Below are 22,428 nucleotides of genomic sequence, written 5' to 3' on the forward strand. Positions count from 1 at the left end.
CACTATGCACAGTTACCCTGTTTATACCTGGTTCAAACATGCGTCCTTTTTTGTTGTGGGACAAGCCATAGATCTCGCACCTGTGGTATCGTGCACGTGTTTTGTTCTTTGAGTGTGTGTGTTGGTGCACTCTGTGGAACATAGTGGTATACTACATAGCTGGATCAATGAGTTAGCCAGCCAAATGTAATGAACATCCAGAAATAACTTGATTTTCTGGTTCATTAAGGGAGTTAAACTTTGATGTGTTTTTTTCTGTTGCTGAGTCAATTAGACCAGGGTTTCCCAAACATGGTCATGCCCCGCCCCCAGGTGAATGTTTTGGCTTTTGCCCTAGCACTACACAGCTGATTCATATAACCAACTCATCAAGCTTTGATTATTTGAATCAGCTGTGTATTGCTAGGGCAAAAAGAAAAACATGCACCCAGGGCAGCCCTGAATCAGGCCACGCACATTTCAAGTTTCTTTCCGAAGAATACAGTTCTTTCTGAATAATTATTCAAGGTAGCTGGCTAACTCCTTGATCCTGCTTTGTGGTATACCCCTCTTGTGTCTTTGTCTGCTGGAATTCCCTCATGGTTGGTAATGGTACTCTCTTGCTGCTTCTCAACTATAAGACTATTGTTAATCTGCGTATGTGAGTTGACACAGGACATCCAGGTTGAAGCATCATTGGGTTTCCAGTGCTTACCTGTAACCTAAATAAGACAGTGCACCAGTTTTAAAAAATATATTTTTTACTGTTTTTTTTTTTTATGAGAAACTTATTAATACCAACATATTTTAAAACTATAAAACACTTGCACAACAGTTTAATCACGACAACCTATTTTTCTTTCAGAACCCTGACATGTCTGGTCCTACCTGGCCGCCTCCGGATAGCCCGGAGAGACCCGTCCCCCAGATGTCCGACTCTGGACCAGCCGTGTACAGACAGCAGCCCAAGAAGATCTCCTCGGACATCCGGCCCAAGTATGTGGTCCATGACCAGAACAGAGGAGGCGGAATGGCCACTAGGTACATGGCTTCTGGACCCACAGGTAAGAACATGGTGATGGGCCTTACATTACACTGGATTGTCTTGTGAAACCTTGCTATAATGAACTTGTGATGAACTATTTTGAAAATCAGAAGTCCGTTATTCTGTAGCTCAAGCCTTGGAGTAGAACGTTGGACCTGACACACTACTGAGTACACCAACACCTTTGGTGATTAGCACTTGACGTAAATAAACATCTTGATGTAAATAAATGTTTGTCATGTGATTAATGTAAGTGTACCCTGTGGTTATTAAGTCCTGTTTGTAAATGTAAAGTGCACTGTTTTGTATGTGTTCTACAGCTGGGCCCATGCAGCACCACCACCAAGAGGACCCAGGGTTTCACCCTAAATCTATTGACCACTACTACCAACCACCTCCCCACCGGCTCAAAGAAGACCAATCCTTGAACCCTCACATGGACCGCTACCAGCTGATGGTAGGTTGTAATTGCTTCTGTAGCCTGGAATTCCCACTGAATATTGGTCCATTTCACCATAGTGTTTAGTGTTGTTTCCAGGCAAAGATTTGTAGTCATTTAATTTAGTTAAAAAGTCAGAAATTACTCAATATCCAATATTCAAATAAAAATGTATTTGGACAATGGACAAATGCCTTTGGCCATTCTTTTTTGTATACCTATCCATCTCCTTCTATTGACATTTTATTAAGGAATCCATCTTTATTATGTGATCCTGCTCAATTTTTTTAAAAAGCACCTTGCACCTCCTGAGAAGCTGATTGGACACCACTCCAACATTGAGGGAGAGATTGACTCGCTCACCTGCATACTGGCTGATCTGGACAGCTATTCACTAAGCAGCACACAGGTAGGCTACATGACTACATGGGACTGTGAGGAATAAAGGATACCTTGTTAGACTTAATACAGAAGCATAAGACTGTTTACACTTTCGGACAGCTATGAAAACAGTATCACTGGTTCCTCTGGATATTTAGGCCTCGGTTGTTAGTTACATATATTTTTTTAATCTAGTACTTACAATGTATTTATGGTCCCTTTCCATTCTTTTGCAGCTGTACGACAACGTGCCTTACAAAAAATCCTCAGCCCAGCCAGGAGCTCCATCTCAGGGATGGCCGTCTATGGGTTTCCCTCCTCAGTCCACGGACCATCCTGCACCCCCGAACCCCAGTGATCCCCACCAGGGTCTCCAGTACTTCCCCCAGCCAGACGACACTGACGCCCAGGTCTCTAAAACCTACCCCCAGCATGTCCCTGCCTCCTACACTACCGCCTCCACCCCTACTGGCTCGAGGTTCAGTGTCCAGGTCAAAACAGCCCAGCCTATTACCTACTCCCAGACTGGTAGGCAAACTGAGCAGGGTTACACCCCTCCCCCACACCGCCAGCACATGTTGCGGAACTCGCCCCAGAATCTTGCTTCCCAAGCCCAGGCGCAGGACTCCGACAGGAGCTTCAAGGGGAGTGTCGCAGGGTCTGGCGTGAAAGCCTCCCAGAGTCCCACTCCCAAAAGAGTCCCAGAGACTCATCAATCAGGGTCAGGCTCGGCACCAAGCTCCGCCTATCAGCCCAGTAAGGTGAGTGTCTGTGGAGTTCAAACATCTACTACTGTTTGTGGTGTCTCTAAGATAAACTATGGTCCTTTTTGAATACTTGTATCTCCAGTCTTTTGGTTTCACTGATCTAAATGGGAAAGTGAAATCTAAATGCTGAACGTTATTTTTTTTTTATTTCCTGGGAAATGTTCATCTATTTGTTCAGCACAGGACAGCAGCTCTGAGACAAGAGGAGTTGGATGGGCTCACAAAGAAGTTGGTGTATGACATGAATCATCCCCCTACAGAGGAATACCTTGGTACGCTCCTCTTTCTAATAAAATTGTATGTCCTTTATCAATAACAGTCCAGTCAACACATCTTAATTTCCCCTTGGGCGACACAGTTCATTTCAATTCCACAATATGTCCCTCCCATTTTCCTCATCTCTTCTCCCCTTTCAATACTACCAGGTAGCTGTGCACGTTGGGGTGACGTAGTCCTTGGCGGCTGTATCGCCATGGAGCAGGTGTTCCACGTGGAGCGTTTCACTTGCGTCACCTGCCACGCCACTTTCCGGGGGCAACCGTTCTACGACCTGGACAAGCAGAGCTACTGCAAGAGCTGTTACATTGTGAGTGGCTGTCACTGACTGTCCCCTTTGTATTGAGAAGTCTCTTCTCCCTCTTGTTCTACATTTTTTTTTTTTTTGCAGTAGTCTCTCAATTCATCAGTTGCTCTTTTTTGTTCTTTCTCCGCATCTATTGGATTCTCTCACACACACACACACTATTCTGTCTGAACCTGTGCTAACCCTCTCCCCCTCAGAGTATCCTAGAGCGCTGCTTTCTGTGCTCCAAGCCCATCCTGGACCGTATCCTGCGGTCCATGGGCAATGCATACCACCCGCGCTGCTTCAACTGCGTGGTGTGTGGCTGCTGCCTGGACGGCGTGCCCTTCACCGTGGACGCTACCTCCCAGATCCACTGCCTTGACGACTTCCACAGGTCAGAAACACGGATAGGAAACACTTACTCGCCGCCAGATACTGACTGTACTTATTTTTTTTTACCCAATTTCATGATATCCAATTGGCAGTTTTGTCCCATCGCTGCAACTCGAAATCACAACCCCGCTAAGCCGCACAGCTTCTTGACACACTGCTCACGTAACCCTGAAGCAAGCCGCACCAATGTGTCGGATGAAACGCTGTAGAACTGGCGAGGGTGTCGGCGTGTATGCTCCCGGCCTGCCACATCCTTATCCCATCGCTAGAGCAAAACCCTCCCCTAACCCTGGGTTGGACGCTGGGCCAATTGTGCGCCTCCTCACGGATCTCGAACCTGAGGCTGTAGTGACATCTCAAGCAGTGCCTTAGACTGCTTCACCACTCAATCAACTCATGTCTAAAACCTGAACTCAAAGCATAATTCAAAGTTTAATTGATCAAGTCTCCCATTGATCAAATCATTTCTGAATTACCCTTTACGAGTTTAAGTCTAGACATGCGTCTATTGGACAGATTATTATATCTGATTGTTAGTTTCCCACCCTCTGAGCTCTAATGTTAGCGTTGACGCTGGTACTTCCTGCTTCCTGTCCCACACAGGAAGTTTGCCCCTCGCTGCTCAGTGTGTGGCCAGGTCATCATCGCCGAGCCGGGCCAGGAGGAGACGGTCATTATAGTGGCGCTGGGCCGCAACTTCCACGTCAAGTGCTATGTGTGTGAGGTGAGAGGTCACTGTGTTCGTAAAACTGTCACTCAAGTTGAATGATATTTACAGTTTGGCAGGCCATGTTAAATGTTCACAGCCCCCTCAATTGAACCTAATCCAGTGTTCCTGGATTGACCCTGTGTGATATCTGTCTCCTCCAGGAGTGTGGTCTGCTCCTGTCCTCTGAGGGTGAGGAGCGAGGATGTTACCCCCTGGACGGTCACATCCTGTGTAAGGGCTGCAGCGCCCAGCACATCCAGAACCCCTCCGCCAAAATCTCCACTGACCGCTAACCAACTATGGAAAATCACCTCTTACCTTTAATCGATGACCCGTCAACCGTTCCATTACTTTCACCTGCTCTGGGGTAAAAGTTGCCCTAAGGAACAGATCTGGGATCAGTTCTACCCTCTCTGATACATAACCTTAACCACAAGGAGGAAATGTTAACCTGACTTGAAATCAGTCTCGAGGGGCAACTTCATCCTCATAGTTGTTCGTTATTCTTCAGATGCCCAAAGCTTAGGAATTAGTAATGGGCCTACTATTGAACCTCAACCTGACAGTCTTCAATGTCAAGTAAAATTAAATGATGACTTCATAAGGTTTATAGGTACAGGGTATTGAAACGTGGATAGATTTAAGTTCAACCCATTTTCTTTATCTTCTGCTTTACACTATCCTCTACCCCTACTCCCTTTCCACTCCACCTCCTTCCCCTCAGTCCCATACCAGTACTGTATAGAGCCCCTGACCTGCAGGCAGCAGGGGCTGCTCCACTGCTTCTCACACACACGATCCTGCGTGTTTCACACACACTCTCACACACACGATCCTGCGTGTTGCGCGCTCTCACACACACGATCCTGCGTGTTGCGCGCTCACACACACACACGATCCTGCGTGTTGCGCGCACTCACACACACACACGATCCTGCGTGTTGCGCGCACTCACACACACACGATCCTGCGTGTTGCGCGCACTCACACACACACACGATCCTGCGTGTTGCGCGCACTCGCACACACACGATCCTGCGTGTTGCGCGCACTCACACACACACGATCCTGCGTGTTGCGCGCACTCACACACACGATCCTGCCCAACAAAGGTGGGACATTGAAGGAGCTCTATGTAAAATTATTGATAGATAAGTAGGAAAATGAGGTGATATTGACGAATACAAAGTCTTCCTGGCTATGAGGTAACTGACCAGTCCAGATAATGGAACACAATATGGCAACCAAGTGGGTGTAGTCAGTGTGGTGCAGTGAGTAGAGTTTTTAGAAAGTAGACTGAAGGAAAGATTGGAAAAAGAACCAGTTGAGTCAAGTCAATGCTTTGATCTCATTGGATGTTTACACAGTATGTAGGTTGTCTTATATCTTGCACCACATGTCAGAACAGAACATCAATATTTTATTCCACAGGACAGTGATTTGTATAATGATAATTGGTACTGCATTTTAGGGAATGTTATGCTAGTCCAAACCCCCTCTTTTAAAATGTGAATGTGCTTTTTAGATATTTTTCCTTGTTTAACATTTGGGTTGATTTGATACTTTACAATGATTAGTAAGGCACAATGAAGTATTTTTTTTGCCATTGTCTTACTGAGAAACCGGGTTCTCCATACTGGCCACGTGGGCTGAGAACGTCCTCGTGTGTTCACTTTGGGTTTTTGTTTAAGCTTAGCCTTAGGAGTTTGATTTATGGTTTGCACAATTTGATTTGAGTTTGAAGTGTGTGAATGATTAGCTATTTTTCATACAATAAACCATCCTTTTTTTCAGCAAACTACATCATGTGTATGTCTTTTGATAGATCGCTGTACCTATTCAGTTTTATTACACAGGACAACCTGTCACAAACCTACCAGATGAGCTAAATTACTTCTATGATTGCTTCGAGGCAAGTAACACTGAAACATGCATGAGAGCACCAGCTGTTCCGGACAATTTTGATCACGTTCTCCGTAGCTGATGTAAGACTTTTAAACAAGTCAATATTCACAAGGCTACAGTGTCAGACGGCTTACCAGGATGTGTGCTCCGAGCATGCGCTAACCAACTGGCAAGTGTCCTCACTGACATTCCAAACGGTCTAGGTCTGTGTAATACCAACATGTTTCAAGTAGACCATCATATACCCTGTTCCCAAGAACACTAAGATAACCTGCCTAAATGACTACTGACTGTAGCGCTCACATCTGTAGCCGTGAAATGTTTTGAAAGGCTGGTCATGGCTCACATCAACACCATAATCCCAGATACCCTAGACCCACTCCTAATTTACATACCGCACCAACAGATTCACAGATTATGCAATCTCTATTGCACTCAACACTGCCCTTTCACACGAGAACAAAAGGAACAGCTGTGTGAGAATGCTGTTCATTGATTACAACTCAGCGTTCAACACCATAGTGCCCTCATAGCTCAACACCAAGATAATGACCCTGGGACTAAATACCTCCCTCTGCAACTGGATCCTGAACTTTCTGACGGGCTACCCCAAGGTGGTAAGGGTAGGGAACACCCCATCCGCCACGCTGGTCCACAACACTAGGGGCCCTCAGGTGTGCCTGCTCAGTCCCGTCCTGTATTCCCTGTTCACTCATGACTGCATGGCCAGACACGTTTCCAAATCCGAGTGTGCCAATGACCGTGATCACCGACATTGATGAGACAGCCTATAAGGAGGATGTCAGAGACCTGACCGTGTGGTGCAAGGACAACAACCTCTCCCTCAATGTGATCAAAACAAAGGAGATGATTGTGGACTACAGGAAAAGGAGGACCGAGCACGTCCCCATTCTCATCGACAGGCTTTAGTGGAACAGGTTGAGAGCTTCACGTTCCTTGGTATCCACATCACCAATGAACTGTCATGGTCCAAACACAGTCTTGAAGAGGGCACGACAAATCCTATTCCCCCTCGAGCCTGAAAAGATTTGGCATCGGTCCTCAGATCCTCAATGTTCAACAGCTGCATCATCGATAGCATCCTGTCTGGTTGTACGGCAACTGCTCAGCCTCCGACTAAGGCACTACAGCGGGTAGTGCGTACGGCCTAGTACATCACTGGGGCCAAGCTTCCTGCCATCCAGGACCTCTATAACAGGTGGTGTCAGACGAATTCCCTAAAAATTGTCAGAATCCAGCCACCCTAGTCATAGACTGTTCTCTCTGCTACTGCACGGCAAGCGGTACCAGAGCGCCAAGTCGATGTCCAGAAGGCTTCTTAACAGCTTCTATCCCCAAGCTATAAGACTCCTGAACAGCTAATCAAAGGGCTACCCAGACTCCTCTTTTACGCTGCTGCTACTCTCTGTTTATAATCTATGCATAGTCACTTTAACTCTACATGTACAAATTACCTTAACTTACCAGTGCCCCCGCACATTGACTCTATGCCGGTACTACCTGTTTACAGCCTTGCTTGTTATTTAATGCTGCTGTTGAATTATTTGTTAATTTTATTTAACTTTTTTTCTTAAAGCATTGTTGGTTATGCATTTCACTTCAAGGTCTACACTTGCATTTGGCACGTGACAAATTGATGATTGAATGATTTGAAAAGCAGGACAATAAGTTTATTTGATTTGACGTCAAGCATACACCAACAATCTAGACCTTAAACAACTCAACAAATTAAGTAGCTGTCATTTACAGTACCTGTGTGACACTAAGAAATAGGTCTTTGAGTGATCCAACAGGAAGAAGAGGGGCTGCTTGGTGATGGTGAGGAGGTGGGCTAACATGATGTGAAGGTCTTCCAGTAAGTTCCGGCATCCTGCCTTGCGTTCCCGTTGGTTGAGGGGTAGCTGGCGCACCACCTCCGACCTCACCCCGAGTGCCTCCATGTCTGGTAGAACCTCGTTCTCCCCCGCGGCTGTGGTCATCAGGTTCAACATCTTCAGCAGGAGGATGTGGGAGAGGTCCTGTAGGGAACGAGTAGAAAACAATAGAATGTAAATTAAACTACAGAAACAACTACCTGACTGGTAACATGGCAATTACCTTGGATATTTGAACTTCTTTGTTGCTAGACTCCAAAACATGTTTTTCATGGGACCCTTAATTCTGTCAGTTACTCAAGGACCAAAACATTAGAAGCTTCATCAAATCATTTAACAAGTAGAAGTGATGGTCTTTTAATCTGACCAGTCCTCTTGAAATTGTAGAACTTTTGAGGAAAAAGCCCATCCAGCCAACCAACTACCTACCTCATCTTTGTTTTCTGCTCTATCGCACCCCAGTATTTCTACTTGCACATCCTCATCTGCACATATATCACTCCAGTGTAAATTGCTAAATTGTAATTACTTTGCCACTTTTGGCCTATTTATTGCCTTACCTCCTTACTTCATTTGCACACACTGTATACAGATTTTTCTATTGTGTTTATTCCATGTGAAACTCTGGGTTGTCTTTGTCTCACTGCTTTGCTTTATCTTGGCCAGGTCGCAGTTGTAAATGAGAACTTGTTCTCAACTGGCCTACCTGGTTAAATAAAGGTGAAGATATATATATTACAGAATATCTTTCAAGAATGAATAAAAACGCTATACACATTAGCCCTGTTTATACCTGGTTCTAACATGCATCCTTTGTCCTTGTGGGACAAGCCATAGGTCTCACATATCAGGAATTTGTGCGTGTGTTTTATTTTTTGAGTGTGTGTGTTGGCGCACTCTATGTAACAGAGTGGTAAACTACATAGCTGGATCAATGAGTTAGCCAGCTAACTTTGATAATCAACTGGAAATAACTATTTATTTTCTGGTTCATTCAAATTAAGGAACTTAAACTTAGAGATGTTGTTTCGGTTATTGAGTCAATTAGACCAGGGTTTCCCAAACACGGTCATGCCCTGCCCCCAGGTGACTGTTTTGGCAGCACTACACAGCTGATTCAAATAACCAACTCATCAAGCTTTGATTATTTGTATCAGATGTGTATTTCTAGGGCAAAAATAACAAAAACCATTATGTATGTTGGTGTGGCAGTGACAAGTCTTCTTGCCAAAGTTGGACAGTGCAGTTGGACATTTTTTTTATAAGAACCTGATTAATACCAACATGTAATTGTTTTGTTATAGTTTTAAAGTATAACAGTTTAATCACGACAACCTTTTTTTAAGAACCCTGACATGTCTGGTCCTACCTGGCCGCCTCCGAAGGCTCCGGATAGCCCGGAGAGACCCGTCCCCCTGATATCCGACTCCGGACCAGCCGTGTACAGACAGCAGCCCAAGAAGGTCTCCTCGGACACCCGGCCCAAGTATGTGGTCCATGTCCAGAACAGAGGAGGAGGAGGAATGGCCACTAGGTACATGGCTACTAGTCCCACAGGTAAGAACATGGTGGTGGGCCTTACATTACACTGGGCTTGTCTTGTGTGAAACCTTGCTATAATGAGAACTTGTGATGGACTATTGTGAAAAGAAGTCAGTTATTCTGTAGCTCAAGCCTTGGAGTAGAGCGTTGGACCTGACACACTACTGAGTACATCAACAGCTTTGGTGATTAGTACTTGATGCAAATAAATGTTTGTCATGTGATTAATGTAAGTGTACCCTGTGGTTATTAAGTCTTGTTTGTAAATGTAAAGTGCACTGTTTTGTATGTGTTCTACAGCTGGGCCCATGCAGCACCACCACCAAGAGGACCCAGGGTTTCACCCTAAATCTATTGACCACTACTACCAACCACCTCCCCACCGGCTCAAAGAAGACCAATCCTTGAACCCTCACATGGACCGCTACCAGCTGATGGTAGGTTGTAATTGCTTCTGTGTCCTGGATTTCCCACTGACTATTGGTCCATTTCACCATAGTGTTTAGTGTTGTTTCCAGGCATAGATTTGTAGTAATGTAATTTTGTAATGAAGCCAGAAATCGCTCATCCTTTATTCAAATGTATTGGGACAAACACATTTTCAGATTTCTACATTTTCTGTCTATCCATCTCTTGCTGTTGTGACATTTTATAAAGTCACCCATCTTCATGTGACCCTGCAAAAAAAAATTCAGCACCAGGGACCTCCTGAGAAGCCGATTGGACACCATTCCATCATCGATGCAGAGATTGACTCGCTCACCTGCATGCTGGATGATCTGGACAGCTACTCACAAAACAGCACACAGGTAAGCTACCTGACTGATGACTTGGAACTGTGATGAATGCTTTAAAAAAAATATATATTAATGGTCCCTTTCTTTCGCAGCTGTACGACAACGTGCCTTACAACAAACACATCACAGGGGACCACTACAAACCCTCAGCCCAGCCAGGAGCACCCTCTCAGGGCAGGTTGTTCAAGGGTCTCCCACCTCACCCCCAACACCAGTACCGTCCTACACCCCCATTCCCCAGAGATCCCCTGTACTTCACCCAGCCAGACTACGCCGATGCCCAGGTCTCCAAACCTTACCCCCAGCCTGTCCCTTCCTCCTACACTACAGCCTCCACCACTACTCGCCCGAGGATTCGCGTCCAGGACAAAACAGCCCAGCCTGTAACCTACTCCCAGACTGGTAGGCAAGCTGAGCAGGGTTACACCCCTCCCCCACACCACCAGCACGCTTTGTGGCCCTCGCCCCAGAATCAGACTGTCCCTCATGGCTGGTACCCTTCCAACCCTGCTTCCCAAGCCCAGGAGCTGCACTCTGAGAGGCGTTACAAGGGGAGTGCCGCAGGGTCTGGAGGGAGAGCTACCCAGTGCCCCTCGTCCAATAGAGGCACAGAGACTAAAAAATCAGGGTCATGTTCGGCACCACGCTCCGCCTGTCAGCCCAGTAAGGTGAGTGTCTGGAGTTCAAACGTCAACTGTTTGTGGTGCCTCTAAGATAAACTATGATCCTTTTTGAGTACTTGTATCTCCAGTCTCTTGCTTTCACTGATCTAAATGGGAAAGTGAAATTCTCTATGCTGATTTTTCTGGAAAATGTGCATTTATTTGTCCAGCAGGGGACAGCAGCTTTGAGACCAGAGGAGGAGTTGGACCAGCTCACTAAGAAGTTTGTGTATGACATGAATCATCCCCCTGCCAAAGAATACTTTGGTACGTTCTGCTTTCTTTCTAATAAAATTGTGTCCTTTGTAAATAACAGTCCAGTCAACACATCTGAATGTCGCCTTGGGCGACACAGTTCATTTCAATACCACAATATGTCCCTCCCATTTGCATCATGTCTTCTCCCCTTTCCCTCCATACTACCAGGTCGCTGTGCACGTTGCGGTGACAACGTCCTTGGCGACGTTAGCGGCTGTATCGCCATGGAGCAGGTGTTCCACGTGGAGTGTTTCACTTGCGTCACCTGCCACGCCTGTCTCATGTGGAAACCGTTCTATGCCTTGGACAAGCATAGCTACTGCGAGAGCTGTTACATTGTAAGTGGCTGTCACTGACTGTCCTCTTTATGTATTGGGAAGTCTCTTCTCCCTCTTTTTGTTCTACTGCTAAAAAGAAATGTAGTCTCTCAATTCATCAGTTTATCTCTTTTGCTCTTTTTCACCGTCATCTCCATTGATTGGATTCTCTCTAGCGCACACTATTCTGTCTGAACCTGTGCTGCCCCTCTCCCTCCCCCCTCAGAGTACCCTAGAGCGCTGCTCCAAGTGCTCCAAACCCATCCGGGACTATATCCTGCGGTTCATGGGCAAGGCCTACCACCCGCGCTGCTTCAACTGCGTGGTCTGTGGCTGCTGCCTGGACGGCGTGCCCTTCACCCTGGACGCCACCGCTCAGATCCACTGCCTAGACGACTTCCACAGGTCAGCAACACAGATTGAACACACTTCCTCGTTGCCAGATACTGACTGTATTTTTATTTTTTCACCCCCAATTTCATGAAATCCGATTGGTAGTTAGTCTTGTCCCATCGCTGCAACTCCCATACAGATATATTTTTAGACTTTATTACTGGAGCCAGCTAATTATCTACTAGCTATTTAGTCATTGTTAGCTACTGCTAGCGGTCTTTACCTTTTTTAGCTCCACCTGCCGCTTCATCCTGGATAGCGCGGATAATACCTGCCAGTCTGCACAGCGCGATATCAGCCCTGAGCATATCGAACTGCTTTTTTACCCTCACTACATCACTGGATTCCTGCTGCAAGCTCTGGACCATTACACCACATCATCGCAGGTAGCTAGCTGTTACCGATTTGTTATTGTGGCTAACGCCCTTGTCCAGAAGCTGCACGAGCTAGGCCCATCTCCCGGCTAGCAAACGAAGTACACCAACTAAAATACCTCTCTTGCCAATTGGCCTGGACCCTTTATTGACACGGAGCCCCGCCGATCCATCACGGCTGGTCTGCTGAAGTAATTCGGCCGATGTGCCTCTGCGTTGTGGATGTTGAAGACCCATCTGCTATCCCCGGCCCGCTAGCTTCCTCTAAACCTTGTCTCCCGCTCGCCTAGCGTAGTAACGACTACCGAAGCTCTGTTTCGTCTATTGCTGCTCATTGGACCCTATGATCACTCGGCTACACAATTGATGCCTGCTGGACTGTTCATTAACACAGTACTTCATTTTGTTTAACAGCCTAGAACTCAGGCCCTGTGTGTAGCTAACCTTCATCGCCATTTACCCTTTGTCTTACCTGTTGTTTTTTGCTCTCCTGTGATTGCTTTATGCCTCATGTCAATATGCCTTTATCTTCTTAGGGCTATGCTCGATTTCCCCCAGAATGACATGCCCAAAGTAAACTGCCTGTTGCTCAGACCCTAAAGCCAGGATATGCATATAATTGGTACCATTGGAAAGAAAACACTTTGACGTTTGTATAAAATAATGTAGGAGTATTTGTTTTTTGAGACCATGGTCTTACAAAGGCAAGTATAAAGGTATACTCAATTCTAGCTCCCAGTATGCAATTCCTAAGGCTAACATAGGGTGTCAGCAGTCGATGTTCAAGGATTCAGACTTGTAACTTCCAAAATGAATAAGAAATATCAGTTGTACTACAGGGACAGTCTTGGAAATTTGTGTTCGGCCATGCCATGAAGACCAGACGCACCTGCGAAAATCGGTTTGGACATACTACTTTCCGTAAGAAATATTATAGTTTACATTTTAAGGTATCTGAGGAGTAAATAAATGTATTTTGACCTGTTGAAACAAAGTTTAGGGGTAGATTTTCAGATTTCTTTCTCTGCAGTTGAATGAGTGAGTTACTCAAATCGATGGCGCCAGCTAAACTGACTTTTTGGGATATAAAGAAGGATTTTATCTAACAAAAGGAAACTACATGTTATATCTGGGACCCTTTGGATGACAAATCAGGAAGATTTTCAAAAAGTGAATATGTAATCACTATTTGTGAATTTAAGAAACCTATGCCGGTGGAAAAATATTTAGATGTGGGGCGCCGTACTCAAGCAATGGCATGCTTTCGCTGTAATAGCTACTGTAAATCGGACAGTGCATTTAGATTACCAAGAATTTAAGCTTTCAACCAATATAAGACACTTGTATGTACAGTGGGGCAAAAAAGAATTTTGTTTGCAAGTTCTCCCACTTAAAAAGATGAGGCCTGTAATTTTCATCATAGGTACACTTCAACTATGAATTTTTTTAAAAAGAAGTTACAGGTCTGTGAGAGCCAGAAATCTTGCTTGTTTGTAGGTGACCAAATACTTATTTTCTGCCATAATTTGCAAATAAATTCATTAAATCCTACAATGTGATTTTTCTGGATTTTTTGGGGGGGTCTGTCATAGTTGAAGTGTACCTATGATTTAAAATGACAGGCCTCATCTTTTTAAGTGGGAGAACTTGCACAATTGGTGGCTGACTAAACACTTTTTTGCCCCACTGTACCTAAATGTTTAATATCCGTAATTCTGATTATCTTTTGAATTGCACGCCCTTCAGTTTCACCGGAAGTTTTCCTGCTAGCGGGATGCCTAGCCCTTTACTGCGGAGCCCCTGTTCCCTCTCAACATGTCAGATAGCCCTTTTGTCCCACCCCCCCACACATGTGGAGACTGCACCTAGCTTAACTGGCGCCTGCAACCTCATCTTCACTCAAAGCCTAGGTTTACCTCCACTGTACTCGCACCCTACCATAACCTTGCATGTACACTATGCCCTGACTCTATCCTACCACACCCAGAAATCTGCTCCTTTTAATTCTGTTCCCAAAGCACTAGACGACCAGTTCAAATAGCCTTTAGCCGTACCCTTCTCCTGTTCCTCTGGTAAAGTAGAGGTTAACCCAGGCCCTGCTTGTCCCCAGGTGCTCATATGTTGACTTCTGTAACCTTAAAAACCATGGGGTAATTTGGGTTAATTCATGTTTTTCATCAAAGACTCCTCCCTAAGTTTGCTTTATTCACTGCTTTAGCACACTCCTCTAACCCTGATGTCCTAGCCTTGTCTGAATCCTGGCATAGGAAGGCCACAAACTTCTGAAATTTCCATCCCCAATTATCGTCAAGATAGAACTACTAAAGGGGGCGGAATTGCGGAGTTCTGCCATTCTCTCCAGGTCTATGCCCAAACAGCTTCTACTTTAACTTTTTTTTATTTTACCTTTTTAGCTAGTCAAGTCAGTTAAGAACAAATTCTTATTTTAAATGACAGCCTAGGAACAGTGGGTTAACTGCCTTGTTCAGGGGCAGAAGGAGAGATTTGAACCTTGTCAGCTCGGGGATTCGATCTTGCAACTTTTTGGATACTAGTCCAACGCTCTAACCACTAGTTTACGCTGCCGCGCCACCTCTCCAGAAATAAGTCCCACACTGTTGCCGCTTGTTATAGACCCCCCCTCAGCTCTAAGCTGTGCTTGGGCACCATATGTGAAACGATTGCCCCCCCCCATCCATCGTCAGAGTACGTACTGTTAGGTGACCTAAACTGGGATATGCTGAACACCCTGTCTGTCCTGCAATCTAAGCCAGATGCCCTCAATCTCTCTAAAATTATCAAGGAACCTACCAGATACAACCGTAAACATGGGCACCCTCATAGATATCATCATGACCAACTTGGCCTCTAAATACAGCTCTGCTGTTTTCAACCAGGATCTCAGCGATCACTGCCTCACTGTTATGGGTCCGTGGTCAAATGACCAACTATCATCACTGTCAAACACTTCAGCGAGTAGGCCTTTCTAATCGACCTGGCCCGGGTATCCTGGAAGGATTTTGACCTCATCCCATCAGTAGTGGATGCCTGGTTGTTCTTTAGAAATGCTTTCCTTACCATCTTAAATAAGCATGCCCCTTTCAAAAATTGTAGAACTAAGAACAGATATAGCCCTTGGTTCACTCCAGACCTGACTGCCCTTGACCAGCACAAACATCCTGTGGCGTACTGCACTAGCATCGAATAGTCCCTGCGATATGCTACTTTTCAGGGAAGTCAGGAACCAATATATACAGTCAGATAGGAAAGCAAAGGCTTGTTTTTCAAACATGCATCCTGTAGCACTAATTCCCCCAAATATTGGGACACCAGTCTATGGCGAATAAGAGCATCTCCCACCTGCCCACTTCACTGAGGCTAGGAAACACTGTCACCACCGATAAATCCACGATAATCAATCATTTCAATAAGCATATCTCTATGGCTGGCCATGCTTTCCACCTTGCTACCCCGACCAACAGCTCTGCAGCACCCCCTGCTTCTCCTTCACAAAAATCCATACAGCTGATGTTCTGAAGACTTAAAAAATCTGAACCCCTACAAATCAGCTGGGCTAGACAATCTGGACCCTCTTTTCCTAAAATTATCCGCTGCCATTGTTGCAACCCCTATTACTAGTCTGTTCAACATCTCTGGTATCGTCTGGGATTCCTAAAGATTGGAAAGTGGCCACGGTCATCCCCCTCTTCAATGGGGGTAGACACTAGACCCAAACTGCTACAGACCTATATCCATCCTGCCCTACCTTTCTGTAGTCTTCGGAAGCCAAGTGAACAAACAGATCACCGACCATTTCGAATCCCAATGGACATTCTCTGCTATGCAATCCGGTATGCGAGCTGGTCATGGGTGCACCTCAGCCACGCTCAAGGTACTAAACAATATCATAACCACCATTGATAAAAGACAGTACTGTGCAGCCGTCTTCATCGACCTGGCTAAGGCTTTCGACTCTGTCAATCACAGCATTCTTATCGGCAGACTCAACAGTCTTGGTTTCTCTAATGACTGCCTCGCCTGGTTTACCAACTACTCAGAGTTCAGTGTGTCAAATCGGAGGGCCTGTTGTCCGTACCTCTGGCAGTCTCTATGGGGGTGCCACAGGGTTCAATTCTCGGGCCGGCTCTTCTCAGTGTATGATGTCACTCTTGCTGCTGGTGATTCTTAGATCCACCTCTACGCAGACGACACCATTCTGTATACATCTGGCCCTTCTTTGGACACTGTGTAAACAAACCTCCAAATGAGCTTCAACGCCATACAAAACTCCTTCCGTGGCCTCCAACTGCTCTTTAATGCTAGTCAATCTTAATGCTAGTAAAACTAAGTGCATGCTCTTCAACCGATAGCTACTCGCCCGACTAGCATCACTACTCTGGACGGTTCTGAATATGTGGACAGCTATAAATACCTAGGTGTCGGGCTAGACTGTAAACTCTCCTTCCAGACTCATATTAATCATCTCCAATCTAGAATTGACTTCCTATATTCCTTCACTCATGCTGCCAAACATACTCTCGCAAAACTGACTATCCTACCGATCCTTGACTTCGGAAACGTCATTTACAAAAGTCTCCAACAACCTACTCAGCAAATTGGATGCAGTCTCAGTGTCATCCGTTTTGTCACCAAAGCCCCATATACACTGCTCAAAAAATAAAGTGAACACTAAAATAACACAACCTAGATCTGAATGAAATATTCTTATTAATTACATTTTCTTTACATAGTTGAATGTGCTGACAACAAAATCACACAAATTATCAATGGAAATCAAATTGATCATCCCATGGAGGTCTGGATTTGGAGTCGCACTCAAAATTAAAGTTGAAAACCACACTACAGGCTGATCCAACTTTGATGTAATGTCCTTAAAACAAGTCAAAATGAGGCTCAGAAGTGTGTGTGGCCTCCATGTGCCTGTATGACCTCCCTACAACGCCTGGGCATGCTCCTGATGAGGTGGCAGATGGTCTCCTGAGGGATCTCCTCCTGGACTAAAGCATCCACCAACTCCTGGACAGTCTGTGGTGCAACGTGGCGTTGGTGGATGGGGCGAGACATGATGTCCCAGATGTGCTCAATTGGATTCAGGTCTGGGGAACGGGCGGGCCAGTCCATAGCATTAATGCCTTCCTCTTGCAGGAACTGCTGACACATTCCAGCCACATGAGGTCTAGCAAGGGGTCTGAGGATCTCATCTCGGTACCTAATGGCAGTCGGGCTACCTCTGGCGAGCACATGGAGGGCTTGTTCGGCCCCCCAAAGAAATGCCACCCCACACCATGACTGACCCACCGCCAAACCGGTCATGCTGGGGGACGTTGCAGGTAGCAGAACGTTCTCCACGGTGTCTCCAGACTGTCACGTCTGTCACATGCTCAGTATGAACCTGCTTTCATCTGTGAAGAGCACAGGGCGCCAGTGGCAAATTTGCCAATCTTGGTGGTCTCTGGCAAATGCCAAACGTCCTGCACGGTGTTGGGCTGTAAGCACAACCCCCACCTGTGGACGTCGGGCCCTCATATCACCCTCATGGAGTCTGTTTCTGACCGTTTGAGCAGACACATGCACATTTTTGGCCTACTGGAGGTAATTTTGCAGGGCTCCGGCAGTGCTCCTCCTGCTCCTCCTTGCACAAAGGCGGAGGTAGCGGTCCTGCTGCTGGGTTGTTGCCTTCCTACGGCCTCCATGTCTCCTGATGTACTGGCCTGTCTCCTGGTAGCGCCTCCATGCTCTGGACACTACATTGACAGACACAGCAAACCTTCTTGCCACAGCTCGCATTGATGTGCCATCCTGGATGAGCTGCACTACCTGAGCCACTTGTGTGGGTTGTAGACTCCGTCTCATGCTACCACTAGAGTGAAAGCACCACCAGCATTCAAGTGACCAAAACATCAGCCAGGAAGCATAGGAACTGAGAAGTGGTCTGTGGTAACCACCTGCAGAACTACTCCTTTATTGGGGGTGTCTTGCTAATTGCCTATAATTTCCACCTGTTGTCTATTCCATTTGCACAACCGCATGTGAAATTTGTCAATCAGTGTTTCTTCCTAAGTGGACAGTTTGATTTCACAGAAGTGTGATTGACTTGGAGTTAAATTGTGTTAAAGTGTTCCCTTTTATTTTTTTGAGCAGTGTACTAGCCACCACTGCGATCTGTATGCTTTCATGGCTGACCCTTGCTTCATATTCGTTGCCAAATCCACTGGCTCCAGGTCATCTATAAGTCTTGGCTAGGTAAAGCCCAGCCTCATCTCAGCTCACTGGTCACCATACCAACACCCACCTGTAGCACACGCTCCAGCAGGATTATTGCACTGGTTATCCCTTAAGCCAACACTTCCTTTGGCTACCTTTCCATCCAGTTCTCTGCTGCTAATGACTGGAATGAATTGTCAAAAATCACTGAAGCTGGAGACTTATCTCCCTCACTAACTTCAAGCGTCAGCTGTCGGAGCAGCTTACCGTTCGCTGCAGCTTTACACAGCCCATATGTAAATGGCCCATCCAACTACCTACCTCATCCCCATATTTGTTTTTGTTTTTCTGCTCGCACACCCTCATCTGCACATCAATCACTCCAGTGTAAATTGAAATTACTTCGCCACTATGGGCTATTTATTGGCTTAGCTCCTTACTTCATTTGCGCACACATTATACAGATTTTTCTATTGCGTTATTGACTGTACGTTTATTTACCCCCATGTGCAATTCCGTTGCTTTTGCCTCATTCCTTTTATCTTGTTCAGGTCGCAGTTGTAAATGAGAACATGTTCTCAACTGGCCTACCTGGTTAAATAAAAAAACCCGGACGACACTGGGCCAATTGTGTGCCGCGTCACGGGTTTCGTCTGTAGTGACGTCTAAAGCTGTGCCTTAGAACTCTGCGCTACTCCGAAGGCCACTGACTATACTTCAGGCATGCAATCAACTAGAACACTAGCACAACAATCAGATATAATCATCTGTCCAGTAGACCCATGTCTAAAACTTAGAAACTTGTGAAGTGTAATTCAGAGTTTAACTGATCAATGGGAGACTTGATCAATTCAATTTTGAATTACGCTTTTGAGTTTACAAGTTCTAGACATGAGTCTATTGGACAGATTATTATATCTGATTGTTGTTTTCCACACTCTGAGCTCTGTTAGTGTTGACGCTGGTGTTTCCTGTCCCACACAGGAAGTTTGGCCCTTGCTGCTCAGTGTGTGGCCAGGCCATCATGCCTGAGCCGGGCCAGGATGCGGCGGTCTGTATTGTGGCACTGGACCGCAGCTTCCACGTCAACTGCTATGGGTGTGAGGTGAGCGGTCGTGTGTGTGTGTGTGTTAAACAGGTCACTCAAGTTGAATGATGTGATAGCCTGCCAAACTGTAAACATCAAATGTACACAGCTCCCCCAGTTGAACCAAATCCAGTGTTCCTGGATTGAATGTGTTTTCTCTGTCCCCTCCAGGAGTGTGGTCTGCGCCTGTCGTCTGAGGGTGAGGGGCGAGGCTGTTACCCCTTGGACGGTCACATCCTGTGTAAGGACTGCAGCTCCCGGCGCATCCAGGGCCTCTCTGCCAATATCTCCACTGACTGCTAACCAACTATAGGAAGTCACCTTCTACCTTTAACCTATGACCCCCTCAACCCTTCCATTACTTTCACCTGCTCTGGGGTAGACGTTAGAGATCTGGAATCAGTCCTACTCCTCTGATACATAACCTTAACCACAAGGGGAATGTAAACCTGACTGTGTCTAAGGGCATCTTCATCCCCCTTCAATTTCATCCTCTCAGCCTTTCTTTATTCTTCAGATGCCCAAAGCTGAAGAATCAGTAGTAGTTGGCCTATTGAACATCAATATGACAGTCTTCAATATGAAGTCATTATTTAATTTCCCTTGACCAGGTTTGTTGGAACAGGATTACAGGTTATTGAAACATGGATTGACAAAGTTTGACCCCTATGCCTTATCCTCTCCATCATACGATCACATTCTCTATTCCTACTCCCGTCCCACTACACCCTATTCCCTACCCCTTAGTCCAATACCAGTACTGGATAGAGCCCCTAATATGCACCCCCCCACTCCATCCCAAACACTTGACGGCACCACTGCTCAACTCACACACAATCCTTCATGTTGCACACTGTCTCACGCACACTATCCTTCATGTTGCACACTCTCACATACACACTATCATGCCAGACACAGGTGGGACATGGAAGGAGCTCTATGGAAAATAATGATTGATTGATATTGACTATGTGGAGGAATACTATACGTACTATAAGTAGGAAAATGAGGTGATATTGAGGAAGAGGAGGATAATGGCGACGAATACAATATCTTCCTGGCTGTGGGGTAACTGACCAGTCCAGATAATGGACCATTATATTTTGTATACCACTAAAGTCAATAACAGTGCTGACCTGCCTCAAAGTGCACATATGCAAGGTATTTCTGACTGAGTTCATATTGCAGATGGTTTTGGTTGTGGCGAATGTGTTTGGAGACCAAGTAGGTGTAGTCAGTGTGTTGTGCAGTCAAGCGTTTTTAGAAAGTAGATGGAAAAAGAGATCACTAAAGTCGATGCTTTATTATTGGATGTTAATACGATATGTAGGCTGTCATATTATGATATCTTGCACTGTATGTCAGAACTTTAACATTCATATTTTATTCTACTGGACAGCAATTTGTGTACTGCATTTTAGATAATGTTACTTGTATACCAGTCCAAACACCCTCTCTTTTAAAATGTTCATATGTTTTTCCTTTTTTTAACATTTGGGTTGATTTGATACGTTACAATGAAGATGAATAAGGTGCAATGAAATGTTTGCCCTTAAATCACTGAGAAACTGCGATCTCCATGCTGGCCACGTGGGCTGAGAACATCCTAATATGGTTTTTTGTTTAAGCTTAGCCTTAGGAGTTAGATTTGTTGGCAATGTTTAAGTAACTCTGACGAGTTATTCCCAAATTGTAATTTGTCAATTTAGTTTGTCATTTTGTCTTGTAATTTAATAACTGCTAGTATGGTTTGATGGGTTTGAAGCTTCTCTTCCAACTACAAGACCCTTAAAATATCTATTGTTTTTTTTGGTCCAGAATCATGTTTTGTTTCAGTATTTGATTCTTCTAAGAGTGTAGGTCAATGAGCACAATGATACGAAGGCCCTTGTTTTGAGCCCTTATAAGTTGCATTTTTCACTTATTTATTTATTTCAACTCCTGTTGTGCTGCTATTGTCACAAAGTTGATGTTTATCTGTGATTATGAGGGTAAGGGTCATCACTTTGTTTTCACTGTGTAATTTTGTTCCACAGCATCCTATTGATAAGTACTGCAGAATAATCATTTGTCCATGAGAGGAATAGACTGAGCAGGTGGTTTGTACAATTTGACTCAAGTTATAAGTAGGTGTGTGTGAATGATTAGCTTCTTTTTCCCCTTTTAATACCGATTTGTAGTATGATCAAAGACAATAAACCATCCTATTTTTCCAGCAAACTACATCATGTGTATGTCTTTCTTGATAGACCGCTGTACTAGACCCCAACCTATGGAAAGGCACCATACTTAAATTAATGTTCTAAGTTTATTTGATTTGAGGTCAAGCATAACCAACATTCTAGACCTTTAAACAATGCAACAAATTAAGTAGCTGTCATTTACAGTACCTGTGTGACAATGTAAAAAATGGGTCTTTAAATGATCCAAGGAGAAGCGGGGCTGCCTGGTGCTGGCACGGTAACATGATGTGAAAGTCATTCAAAAGAAGTTCCAGGGGGGGACAGGGACATATGTTCACAATGCAGACATACTGGATGGATGAGACTCATTTTACCACCATGTGTCGTTGGAACGGCTACAATGTGGGCACGATCAGAATGTGGAGAAGATCTGGACTCATGTAAGAACTAGGTATAAATGAGGCTATTGACACAAGTTAGTCAGCCACTCACCTTGTCCTTGGTTGTGTCTC

The 22,428-nt window shown here is 45.2% G+C and overlaps 2 protein-coding genes across 4 annotated transcripts; both read left to right on the top strand.

Moving 5' to 3' along the window:
* Positions 1-412: 412 nt before the first annotated feature.
* On the top strand, positions 413-6,079 carry LOC112232759 (thyroid receptor-interacting protein 6-like). The gene is made up of 10 exons (XM_024399978.2): positions 413-507; positions 845-1,043; positions 1,345-1,481; positions 1,759-1,872; positions 2,081-2,605; positions 2,790-2,883; positions 3,037-3,197; positions 3,392-3,570; positions 4,173-4,293; positions 4,440-6,079. Exons 2-10 carry the CDS (start codon positions 854-856, stop codon positions 4,569-4,571), a joined length of 1,653 nt encoding a protein of 550 aa, XP_024255746.1. The 5' UTR covers positions 413-507; positions 845-853; the 3' UTR covers positions 4,572-6,079.
* Positions 431-21,956, top strand: LOC112232756 (thyroid receptor-interacting protein 6-like). Of its 3 annotated transcripts, none has more exons than XM_024399972.2 (10): positions 431-581; positions 9,425-9,635; positions 9,921-10,057; positions 10,316-10,429; positions 10,510-11,085; positions 11,250-11,346; positions 11,506-11,675; positions 11,881-12,059; positions 19,631-19,751; positions 19,905-21,956. In XM_024399972.2, exons 1-10 carry the CDS (start codon positions 579-581, stop codon positions 20,034-20,036), a joined length of 1,740 nt encoding a protein of 579 aa, XP_024255740.1. In that variant the 5' UTR covers positions 431-578; the 3' UTR covers positions 20,037-21,956. The 3 variants fall into 3 exon arrangements, with proteins under 3 accessions (XP_024255740.1, XP_024255741.1, XP_024255742.1); XM_024399973.2 differs by having other exon boundaries at positions 11,253-11,346; XM_024399974.1 differs by lacking the exons at positions 431-581; positions 9,425-9,635 and having other exon boundaries at positions 9,968-10,057; positions 10,278-10,429.
* Positions 21,957-22,428: the final 472 nt, after the last annotated feature.

Source organism: Oncorhynchus tshawytscha, linkage group LG15, assembly GCF_018296145.1.
Source record: "Oncorhynchus tshawytscha isolate Ot180627B linkage group LG15, Otsh_v2.0, whole genome shotgun sequence".
NCBI classification, from domain to species: Eukaryota; Metazoa; Chordata; class Actinopteri; order Salmoniformes; family Salmonidae; genus Oncorhynchus; species Oncorhynchus tshawytscha.

What these genes read in the sequence shown, in the direction of transcription:
- LOC112232756 (XM_024399972.2), top strand. An exon ending in CATGGCTACTAGTCCCACAG is followed by an intron (nt 9,636 to 9,920) that starts GTAAGAACATGG and finishes TGTGTTCTACAG; the next exon opens with CTGGGCCCATGCAGCACCAC. An exon ending in ACTCACAAAACAGCACACAG is followed by an intron (nt 10,430 to 10,509) that starts GTAAGCTACCTG and finishes TTTCTTTCGCAG; the next exon opens with CTGTACGACAACGTGCCTTA.
- LOC112232759 (XM_024399978.2), top strand. Translation starts at nt 854, where the DNA reads ATGTCTGGTCCTACCTGGCCGCCTCCGGATAGCCCGGAGAGACCCGTC. An exon ending in CCGCCTATCAGCCCAGTAAG is followed by an intron (nt 2,606 to 2,789) that starts GTGAGTGTCTGT and finishes CTATTTGTTCAG; the next exon opens with CACAGGACAGCAGCTCTGAG. An exon ending in TGCCTTGACGACTTCCACAG is followed by an intron (nt 3,571 to 4,172) that starts GTCAGAAACACG and finishes TGTCCCACACAG; the next exon opens with GAAGTTTGCCCCTCGCTGCT.